Here is a 12,143-nt window from a genome sequence, read left to right on the forward strand (position 1 = left end):
CTTTGTGTTGACACGTTGAAAGAACAGAACAGAAATTCTAGTGTGCATTGTTGCTATGGAAACTGCTGTTCAGAGGACAAAAAAGGGTGCAACATGTAAAAAAGGAAAAATACTTCAGATTGACACCACCGAGGTGCTCTTTTAGAGCTTATGTAAGGGTGTTTACATAAAATGTGTACATTAGAAGGAGAACAGCAAAGCGTCGTAACTTTGACCCACTTGTGAATCACCACAGCTGACCACTCTGGACAGTTCAGTGATGAAGAGCTTTTGCTCAAGTCTAAACAGTTCTTCTTGCTACTGCCAGAAAGTGCTGGAGAAATTTCCCAGGAATTAGCTGTGGATCGATATTATAATTGACAGGTAATCTATATGCTTAACGTTTTGATTGACTGATAATCTTTAAAGCTCACAAAAAGGCCATGCTTCCTCTTGGTAAGTACATGGGCAATATTTCAGGTTAATGATTTTCATAGTGCCATGAACTTCTGAGTGTAGTTGCTGAATAACTTTTTATGTATATCCCCCGTAGGGTTATACAATGAAAATTATATAAATTTACTGATAAACTTCAATGGAAAGTTCTTTCACATAAACAGCACGTTATTAGTTAATTCTCATTACCCATGTAAAAATCTAATTTCAGATGATTAATTGCTTTATATCTGAATCTCATGGCCTACTTATGACATTATTGTAATTTCAAAATTATATTGACTATTGTTCTAAAATGACATTCTGTGACTGGTGTTTTTCATTATTATAGAAATTCCTAGGAGGCTGTGTGGTTTATGGAAAAACAATCAGATCTGTGTCCCTTCAGCCAATATGTGGAAGTCATCTGATAAATGAAAAGTAGCTGGAGTAACTGTCAACAAGCATTATCAAAAAGTTTGTCAGTTTATGTTATCTGTCACCCCCTCCTTATGTTAAATATATTGAAATTTTCATTATATAATTTAACATTTATATTTCTGTCTTGTCATGCATGCTATTCATCAAAAGCTTACGGATACGGACAGAAAGTGGAGCACTGGGGTCAAGCTATTCCCTGGTATGGTTCTGCTGTTGACACAAAGCACTGTTCCTTTGTATAAATATTGTGTAGACTAAGAGTCAAATTCAAAAATAGGACAATTACTTTGGAAAGACATCCGCTAAGTTCCTCATTAATGTCTGTGTTTCTTTTATTTTTGTGTGCAGTTTTACAAAACAGAATTCAGGCGTGCACAACGTTATGTAAAAAAATGTAAGCACAGTATTTTTCACAGCACCGCATGCATGCGAGTGTAAAATGCCTCAAAATGTTTAACACGCTGCAAAAGCAACTTAGCGCATCAAACAGTATAACAGGGTCATCAAAATAAAAGCTCTCTTCATTGTTTGAACAACAGCGAAAAACTACATGGCTGCTTTGTGAACTCTGGATGTCAACTCTGTGCCTCGTGGTCTAATAACTACTGATGATCACCGAAAGTGCAGTGACTCTGAATACCGTTGCTGTTACTATGAACGTCGTCACAATCAACATAGCAAGTCAAAACAAGGTTCTCGCTATTGTTCATTCAGTAAATTGATGCCAGTGCAGATATGGACAGCAGCCCTACGTTATACTGTAAATAAGTGTTTAAACATATAAATCCAGTAAGACAACAAATGCAGGTTGTTCAGACTACTGAAGTGTAAAAGGTCACACTCATCTCACTGGCCGTCATGCCTCTGCTTCCTGTCAGACCACAGGTCTTCATCGGCAAGCTGTGTTCCTCATAAAGCAACAGAAAACAACAACGGGAGTACAGCTGCCATGCCTGTCAGTCTTTTACCCCCGTCCCGGCTCTGACACCCTACTTTCGGAACACCTCTCTCTCGACTCCTGTTCCTGTCATCCTCTTATATCTTCTCGATCCATTTGGTTTTTTGGGAATTCCTGTTCTTACATGAACTTTTATGTGTGTACAAGCACTGGTTGTTCAACAAGTCATTAATCATCTGGCTGGTAAATTTGAAAAGCAGGAAGGAAGGTTGCAGGCACATAGAATCAGCTGTGTTCCGATGTGAATAAATCATTTTTATTAAGTGGAATACGTTTTATTAATATATAGAAGTGCTCTTGCGTTGCTTTGGCTTAACATGTAGTAAGACTGTAATTATAACAGTGACTATAAGGTTGTCACAGGCTGCTGGTCTCAGAATGGCTCTTTGTGCTCTCACTTCACACGTGTAATTAGTTCCCATCCATCGCTGCTTTCATATAAGTGCGTGTGTGAGGTGCTGAATTCAGGGCAGCTGTGCCGTCTCCTGTCTCAAACAGGGGAACCGTGAGATCTGTTTCATGTTCTATTTTTATGCCTGACATGTGCAGATATTGTTATCATGACCTGGATTTGAATTGATTTATCACTTGTTCTTCATTAGCGCTCCAGTATCACAGTTGTTCCTCAGCTAATGGAGAGTTTACCGTCGGAACTCGGTACCTGATTTACTAGCAAATGTAATCGCTCCACCCCCACCAAGAGAGGGGTGTATTCTCTCCTTGTACATAAGGGACTTTCACCACAATTTTGCGTTTGTGACACACTTTGGTAAAAATAGCTGCTTACTTTTGGCTGTTTTTTGGTTCTCGTTTGTTTTGCTCCCCAAATTTATGAAGGCCGCAAGGAAGGGATTCAGAGCAATAAAAGACAGCACTGGGTTGTAAGATGTTACTCTCGTTGCATTTTAATTCTCTAAGATACCAAGTAAGAGAATGCCATTGATATGGTGGTCACTAACCTTTATTTATCTCATGCCTTTGTTCAAGGTGACATACAGTGTTGTACAGTCAGCTTTAAAGCGATTTGCACATTTGCACAGCAGGGTATTCCTACTGTATCCAGTCAGGATAAGTACCTTCATCAAGGGTACTTCAGCAGGAAGTGAGATTTTAACGCAGAGCCCTCAGATTACAAGGTGACAGCTGTAAGCACTACATTACCCACAGTCCCTAGTTGTGACACATCCCATATATGGATTTACAAAGCAGAGCATAATGAGGCAGCAGAAAGAAATATTGTATTCATAAATGACACAATTTACATTTGAGAGCCATCATTTCATTTGATCAAGTGGATTACACTTTGTTCATGTTGCACAGGTTTCGTTGAAAAAGCTTCGACTCACGGCGGGTTTAACCGACAGCACTGCCGCTCTCTCCGTAGGAATTAACACGTTTTTTCCCCGACACGTTGGCTTGTCAGCGACATGGCTCATGTTCTCGTGTTGAATATGCAGCATTCCTCCCACTCGCCAGGAGAGCAAGAGCTGGATCGGTGGCCTCTTCCCACCACCGATAGGAAGCAAGACGGAGCGGCTTGAAAATGTGTTTCTGCTGGGGCTGTGAGGCCTCCGACATATGACTCTAAGTGTGGTGTGGAGTCCAGTGCAGCTCATGGTTACCTCACATCTAGGGGCGCCTTAAACTTCCACTGTGAGACCAGTAGACACATTGTCTCCCAGATGGTCTCTCCACACTGTACTTGGTGCAGACTCTCAGTGTACAGTCTCGCTGTATACACCCTCTGCGCATAGAGTCAGTGCGCAGTCCCAGCGTGTATACTCTGTACAGACTCATTGTTCTGTCTCAGTTTATAGACTCTGTGTATAAACAGAGTATACAGTCCCAGGGTATAGAAGATGTGTATAGACCCACTGTGCCATCTCAGGGTATAGACTGTGTATAGAGTCAGTGTGCAGTCCCAGGGTATATACTCTGTAGAGACTCTTTGTACTGTCTCAGTGTAAAGACTCTGTACAGTCTCAGGGTATATAATTTGTATATAGATTCAGTATACAGTCTCATGGTATATACTTTGTGCACAGACTCAGTGTGCAGTCCCAGGGTATGTACTCTGTAGAGACTCGTTGTATTGTCCCAACGTATGGACTCAGTATACAGTCTCAGAGTACAGGCTTTGCGCATAGACTCTACATAGACTTAGTCCCAAGTCTCAGTGTTCTGTCTCAGTCAGTGTGTAGATACACGATGGAGTCTGTGCATTCTCAGTGTACAGACTCAGTGGAAGCGGATACGACAGGAACTGGAAGACACCGGTACTGCTCCGAGTATAAAAGAGCAGCCCCATGATTTTCAGAGAGTAGTTACTGTAATCAGTAATAACGTTACCTGAAGTTTACTATGTATGGAAAATAAAATGACCATTTCTAAAAATGTCAGTTTTGATATGGGGCATTTTCGAAGAAGCGAAGTAGTACTCGTGCGTGACCTTTCAAAAGAGTGATATCACCATGGTTACGGTCTTTTTTTTCCCCCCAACTCGAGATCCACTTCAAAGAAACACCTCAGATTAATTACCATCCCGTATACGTGGGTGTGGGGGGAGGAGGGGGGAGGGAACTGCAGCGCGCGGGCGAGCTTTTCCCGCCGCTCTCCGACGTCTCGCGCTCCATTCCACCTGTCGTGTACGGTTCTGGTTAGAGACGCGCACGCCCCGAGAGCGCGCGGCCACCGGCTTCCTTCTCTCTTTGCAGTTCCGGTTTTTACCTCTTTTTAAAAGCTGTTTGTTTTGCCACCTCGCTGGATGTGCGTCGACCTACTCCGCACTAACAGTCTGTGAGGCAAAATAAGTTTGTAATTGTGGATCGCGTCTGTTTTTGACGAGCGGGAAAGGCTGCGGGAAGTTTGCAGAGGAGGAGCTGAGGAGCTGAGGCATGGTGGTGACACCCGGTGAGGGAGGATGAAGACGGGTCGCGCGCGGGCTCGCGAAGTGCAAGTGGCGCTCTGAGGGGCAGTGGGCTGTCGTTCGCTGCGGAGCCCTGCGTGGTGCCGTAGAGCGCGGCGAGAGCGCGAAACCCTCGGTGATGTAACGTTCGGACCTCGCACCGCGGCGCGGAGCGGCTTCTGTCCAGGCGAAACTCCGAGCTCAGATGTTTCCTCAGCGGGACCACAAGGCACAGCTGGAGGAGTGACATGATGTTTCTGCAGCTCCCTTCCCCTCCACTTGTCTGAGATTGGCGGAGTTAATGATGGCATCTTAAAAATTCCCTTTAACTTGGCTTTCGGTACTTTTTAAGGGATTAAAGTCTCCTGTCATCTTGTCCTTTTGGCGGATGTATTTGCCGTAGCTTCGCCTAGAGAACATTTTGAAGAAACTGTCATGGATGAATGAAATGGAAAACCCTTTGTACCTGTAACTCGTTTGCTTCTGCTCACCTGCCCTGGTGTCCAGGGGCTAACGCTCGACCCGCTGTCCACCGTCTGTGCTTCTCTCAGAATGGCCCGCTTTGGAGACGACCTTCCCGGCGCGCTGGGGTCCGGGGACGGGGCCTCCGAGCTCATCGACTGTCAGGGGTCGGCCGGCTCTGCGGCCGGAGGCTCGGCTACGCTCAAGCAGAACAAAGCGCAGAGAGCTCGCACCATGGCCCTGTACAACCCCATCCCTGTCAAGCAGAACTGCCTCACCGTCAACAGATCCCTCTTCATCTTCGCAGAGGACAACATAGTTAGAAAATACGCAAGAAAGATAATAGAGTGGCCATATCCTTTTGGGTGAAGGTAATATAGAAACTTGTTCCGATAACCCACTCCCACAGCCTCCATCGCCCTATTTAGCTCACTCTCCATCTCCCCATGGAGAGAGATGCTGCGATACCACACCACGTTACCGTGTTCAAGGTTCTTCCGCAACGCCTTGCATTTGCCTTGCTGGGCACCTGTTGTTTTAATGCAACTTTCAGTTTGTTGTGTTCATCGGCCAAAGGTGTCCTTTACAGTTTTATTTCATTTGCGACCCAGATAGCCAGTGAACTTCGAAAACCAGAGCAGTTTCGAACCTCAGTAGTATGTTTCGCAATTCATAATAATCTTTATTGAATGTAGCCATCGAATTGCATTTTGAATTTTAGTTCAATGTAATTAGCCAAGAGGGAAGGACAAAGTGTCAAAGGCGATTGCAAATTTCAGTACCACAGACAGCGACACTCTTCTCGGTCGAGTTACGCTGTAATTCTGCCTTTTATTGTTTGTTCAAAGCTGTACGGACATTGTTTTTGCATGCATTCTGTCTTTTTATGAATGATAAAGTAATTTTGATGAAGTACAGCAGTCAGTTATGACTAACCACTAATTATCATCCATCTCGACCCTGTAAAATGAATGAGCAGTGGAGATTATATTTTACTAATTACTTTGCCATCTTAACGTTTGGAAAAAATCAGTAAGAAATGTTAGTAGAAATGAATAAAGGTAAATATATTTTACATTGTATTGTGCTATATCCTATATAGGTCATCATTAAGTTACGTACGGCAACCTGTGCAGTTGTACAACCTTTTTGTACATCTGATGTGTTTGACATTACACGCCAAATTTACACACTTTTCTCAGTTTTAGTTTGTAGTGGTGGTCAGTGTTAATGCATTTAAGGGTGGTATCGTATTCTTTCAATGACTGTTAAGCTGGTGGGTAGACAAAGAGTTCCAGTGATGCTAAACCAGTATTTATTTCTTAATGAAGAAAAATAACTTACCTTCTCTTGCTTTTACTGGTTAAATGTCCCTTGTTTTGTTAAGTCTCTGGATGCAGTACTTATAGTAATAATAGTAATAATAATAATGATTGCCATCATCATAAAAATAATGAGGAAGAAGCTATTATAGTTAATATAAATATACCAGAAGGCACTGTTTTCAACTGCACTTAAACTTCAAGTATTTGCATAAGTTCTATATCTTCACACATTCTGGACTGAGATAAAACAGCTGACCACCTGCTATGCTGATCTGTCTGTGTAACATTCTGATGAACGCTCAATTCTGATCTGCTTTTTTGTACCATCCCACTGCCCTATCCCCACAAAAGCTTCTGGTTGAGTGCGACTGAATTATAAGTGTCTACTACAGTAAATGGAAATGCAAGCAGGAACACTGTACTGCTGTTTTGGGTTCAAAAGTCTCTCTATACAGTGGAAAAACTTTAGGCAGCTGTGCTTGTGCAGCGAGGGGTCAGGGGAGAATTTTTCTCCAAGTCTGAGATGCCTTATTCTTTGCTTCACGGTGTCACCAAAGTCAGGTACAGATTCCTGATACTTCTGGGTTGGCTGAATGTTTATACACACATATTCCAGAAGCTCTTGATTTGCTGTGCATCTCTACTTCATATACTGTCTGTGGGGAGGAGGCTGACTACCAAAAAGTGTTTATAGTTGCATTTTTTTTTCTTCCTTTTATGTAGTCTACTTTGGATTGTACATATTGCATATGTTATCTTTCAATATATTCTGAAGTTTAAAAAACAGCAACATTAATTTTTCAGGTGTGGAAGTAGGCAAAAAAAACTTTTGAGATTTCAAGAGACACCCATAGCATGTGTGTGAGTGAATTGGTATGTGTGTGTAATTGCCCTGCGATAGACTGGCAGTGGATGTACGCTGCCTGGCCTACCACTTCTGCTTTTGGAATAAGCTCTGGAATAGGACCATCGCAACCCTGCATTAAGGCAAATGGTTTTTGGTGGTGAGTGATTGGGTGTGGTGGCATGGGGCGTTTGGCCGGGTCCCGTTCTCTGGTGGTTCTGGGGTTTGAGTCCTGGTTTAGTGTGCCTTGTGGCGGACTGGAGTTCCGCCCTGGTTGTGTCCCCTGTCCCCTTAGCCTTGCGCCCTGTGTTGCTGGGTTAGGCTCCGGTTCACTGCAACCCTGCTTGGGGCAAGCGGTTTCAGCCACTGTGTGATTGAGTAGTCATAACTTCATTAAAACAAAAAACACCCTAAAGAACAAACAATAGACACGTCACTGTTTTCATAAGCATCACAGCTGGATATGTGAAAGTAAATGCTGAGATTTGTGCTTGTTGCTGTGATGTCTCATCAGTGTTATTACATTGAAGGCCACTTTATGTTCATTATGTAAAAACACCATTTAATTAAATATATTAATGTAAACCATGGTACAACGTAGAGTACATTCCCTACTGGTCCTGATGTGTTTCCATAGGCTGAGTACCTGGTTACACTCATTTGAGAGCCTCTTGACTTTCAGTACATATTTGTACTTGAAGAAGTACTTCTGTATTAATGTATTGCTTGCACTCCTCGTGTAGGTCGTCTGTTGTGTATACCTCATTATAGTTATCAAGTAATTGTGATTTAATTACAATTTGAAGGTTAGAAATATCTAATATGATTTATCTTGATGGTGTAAATAATGGCAATATATATATTTCATTAGAAATACATGTGCAAATGATCTAATGAAATACTGTTTTATCAACACAAAGCCCCACTTCAAAAATGTAGCGAGAAAAGTATGTTTACAAGTGTCAAGCTTGATAATAGTAATTGCAATAGTTGCAGTAATACCATGTTAGGAGGTATTAGTAGGTAGGTAGTAGAAATAGTTGGAGCAATACCGTGTTCTTGTCTAAATGCTTTACAGACCTTCTGATTCTACTTCCTTTCACAGTATTTGCAGGAACCTGATGTGGCCATACATACTTCACTTGGCAATCACACAAGATGATTATCCTGACTACGCCTAACTTTGATCATGATTGAAGTGTAGACCTGCATAAACCTGCTTTACTGAACTGCTTTTTCAGACCTCCCATATGTATTCTTATCTTCCCCACAGACACACAATCACAGTTATATCCCATGCAGTACTACACACCCATTAAACATGTCACGCCTGTGTCAGAGATTATGGGCCCCGTTAAAAGACTGAGCTTAACAAAAGACAAAAACAAAAACAAGTAACACATTTAAAATGGCTTAATGAAGGGATTTATGTTTGCACCTTGCATCTTGACAGATGAGGATGTACAGGTGACGAGGTAGGTGGATGGAAAAGAGTCTCTTGGAGAGCTTGGAGTTTATCATTATTATTGTTATTGCTGTTTTTTTTTTTTCAGTTACCACTGTTGTTTTTGGAGCGTTTTATTTTTGGTGTAAATGTGTCATTCAGGTGCCGTTTGGTTTAAGTGTAACTTGTAAATTTAAGCTGTATGAAAAAATTTTTTATATCTGGAGCCACCATCATCGTTTCAAGACATGATCACATTCTATCTTCTCGGCTTGTGCTATTTTTAACGTGTTCCACTGGAGCCATTGCGGGCTTGTCAATGAGTAACAGATCCCAGAAGCTCTCCCTGTGACTATCCGTTTTGAGTAAATGACACAATTTTGAAGAAGAAGCAAAAATCAAACAATGAAATAGAGATGTGGGTGTCAGATTCACATTTTCTTGTACGTATATGTATGGCCACGGAGAAGTAGATTTCTCCGTTAGGGATTTCCATTGGCTCTACCAGAAGCTATTCATCAATATTAGCCTTTAGCTGACACCATGTTTGTGTTTTTATTGATGACCTGGTAAGCTTTAAACAAGAGCAACCTGTGGGGAGCAGCAATGCTGGCGCTCCATGTGACCTGCTACATGTGAGCACTCTTCATGAGTTCTTTTCGAGAGCGGAGAGAGCCTGTTGCCGTGGATACAGCTCTTTTTCTCAGACAGCAGACTGTTTGCAATGCCATTCCCCGTCTCCACAAAGGGTGCTTAGGAAGCCGAGTGGCGTCCGTGCGTGTGTGTGTGTGGGTGTGTGTGTGGGTATGCGGGTATGTGCATGCAAGCAATTAAGTCTGCTGTGGGTGTGTGTGTAAGTGCAGCAGAATGCCTGTTTTTTTGAGATTTTTGTGTAGGTATAGCCATGTCATTGTGTATTGCTGTCTGTTTATGGAATTCATTTTGTAACATTAATTTGTCAAGACCTCTCAAAAGTCTTGAAAAAGTGTTGGCTTTAATGCACTCTCAGATCTGAAAGAAAATCAATAATGTTGGATAGCTAGTTTTCTGTTCACTGTGTTTACAGAGCACCTGGTTCCCTAAATCACCAATCACCAGTATTTTTTTCTTGTACTTCAGACTGAACTTGATCCATGTAGGAACTATAGGATTCCATCCTCTACAATGTTATGCTTGCATACTAAGCTGTTTACAATTACTTATGCACATATGTAGCTGGATAACTTTAACTGGAGGAGCTTAATACAAGTAATTAGGGTACTACAGGTACTATAACAGGAGGTTGGAATTAAGCCTGGGTGTTTTGACTATGAGACAAGAGCTCTTGCCAGTATGCTACCAATATACAAGCATCTGTGGCATAGTAGCACAGCAAGTAGTGCTGCTGTCTCACAGCACCAGGCTGCTGCGTGAGGACATAGGTTCTATCCCTGCTCAATCTCTGTGGAGTTTGAATGTTTTTCTGGTGTCTGTGTGATTTTTCTCCCACAGTCCAAAGACATGCTTTTCAAATTTCCCCATAGTGTGTGAGTGACACAGAGAGTGTGTTCCACTGATGTATGGATGAGGGACCCATTGTAAGTAGTGTATCTAACAGTGTAAGTCACCTTGGTGAATAAGGTGTGTGGGCTGATAACACTACATGGAATTCACTGGAAGTTGCTTTAGAGAAAAGTGTCTGCTCAATATGTAAATATAATGTACCTGTTGCCTCATGTTTTCAAACTGCAGATTCTCAAGTCGGATTTCTTAGTATAGCTTTCTTTTTTGTTCTGAGCATGTTTTTTTGTCAGTGTTTGGCAAAAAATTCCTGCTATGGTTGATATGTGGAAGTCACGTTGGTTGCGATTTGAGAAATTCAAATGTGAAGCGATCCACTGTTTGCCCAAGCATTTGCTTCCCTGCAGTGAATCCCCAAATGGGGGTGTCTTTGTTGAAACCCCCCTGCCCCCCATGCAGTAGCTGCCACTGTTGTTTACAGCGATCTCCATCCCTCTTCTGCTAAGGCGATTTGGCTTGTTTGTTCTTCTCACCATTTTTCTGTGTGCACAAGCAGGTACAGGAGCACCCACGTGGGCACCACAGTGCGCTAAGGCGAGCTGCATCCCATAAGCAGCATTCTAACCGCCCAATCTTTGGGGCTTCCAGGGAACACCTTGGAAGAGGGCATAGAGTGTGTGGCCCTATTTTCATAGGCCACTCCTTCCCCACTCCAGCCTCCTTTTCTTCACCCTCCATCACCCCTCTTTCTCTCCCAGCTCTCTTTGTATGGTATGTAGCTTATATCCGATGAGTGTGTCTATTTGTAGGAACAATCCCTCAGGTCTCAGTGCCAGTCAGTGGTCAGGATTCAGAGGAGCACGGTGTCAGTCAGGTAGGAGATTGGACTGTGCTAAAAGGGAAAAAATAAGTTAGTATAATTACGATGATGATGATGATGAATTGCCAGCTAAACCATAGTGTTGTCATAAGTGTAAACGTATAAGATGGGGTGTTGGTTGTTCATTTGGATAGTTTATTGAAACTGCTGAAGCTCATGACTTTTTAACAATTGGAGTTCATATTACATATTCAGAACGGTCATACATCCTGAAATGCATATGGTTCCCCCGAGGGCAGAAAATAACAAGAAGCTGGGCAGTGTCAGTTTTGATTCAAACTTCGGTGGTATGGCACCCTACTGAAATTATGTGCAGTTTGTGCCAATGATGTGAAGCCAATGCTCCAAGGCACCTCTGAATACAGGCTTTGTGACCCTCCCACACAACCATGAAATGTTCCTCTCCCAAGCACCAGCAGAAAGGAGAAGCCTTTCTTCTGCTCCACACCTCAGATGGCACATACATGGTCTTCTTCTGCCTCCCACCGTGGGACTGTTTCTTTCTCATACATCCAGGTCAGAAAATTAAACTCATGGTGCTTCCTTTGTAATGCACCAGGAATTTTACACACATCCTATTTTGGGGGCCTGGGTTCTACTTCATTGTCTGTGGTGGAGAGGGTCAGGGAGCAGAATTTGTTGCATATTCCCTTGCATGAGTGAGTTGACTGGAGCCCCTCCATAGTATGCTGTAGTACACTGGATGCCTACAGGGCGTAGATGGAGCCAAACAGATCTCCACAAAGTGTGTTGCATGGTTCTTCAACCCATAGAGTAAAAAGAAGGGGGGGCGTGGGCATCGTGTGCCTTTCTGCATCCTCTCCCAAGTTGTTGCAGGTACTGCGTTTCATGGGGAAGGGATTAAAAAATGGGTTATGGACTAGAAAAAAAATTGCGAGATAAAGCTAAAATGCAAAAAAGATTAACAGTATATGGTTTCTCTTTCCCATACTCGAAATTATTTATTTAA

General features: G+C 42.6%; 1 protein-coding gene across 5 annotated transcripts in view; it reads left to right on the plus strand.

Moving 5' to 3' along the window:
* The window catches only part of LOC108935228 (voltage-dependent R-type calcium channel subunit alpha-1E-like), a 98,818-nt gene that overhangs the window by 24,927 nt on the left and 61,748 nt on the right, over window positions 1-12,143 (plus strand). For all 5 annotated transcript variants that reach the window (XM_018753663.2, XM_018753662.2, XM_018753667.2 and 2 more), the window contains exon 3: window positions 5,270-5,533. In XM_018753663.2, coding sequence (XP_018609179.1) covers window positions 5,270-5,533 — 264 coding nt within the window. The remainder of the gene's footprint in view (window positions 1-5,269; window positions 5,534-12,143) is intronic.

The sequence above is a fragment of the Scleropages formosus genome, chromosome 3, assembly GCF_900964775.1.
Source record: "Scleropages formosus chromosome 3, fSclFor1.1, whole genome shotgun sequence".
In the NCBI taxonomy this organism is placed as follows: Eukaryota; Metazoa; Chordata; class Actinopteri; order Osteoglossiformes; family Osteoglossidae; genus Scleropages; species Scleropages formosus.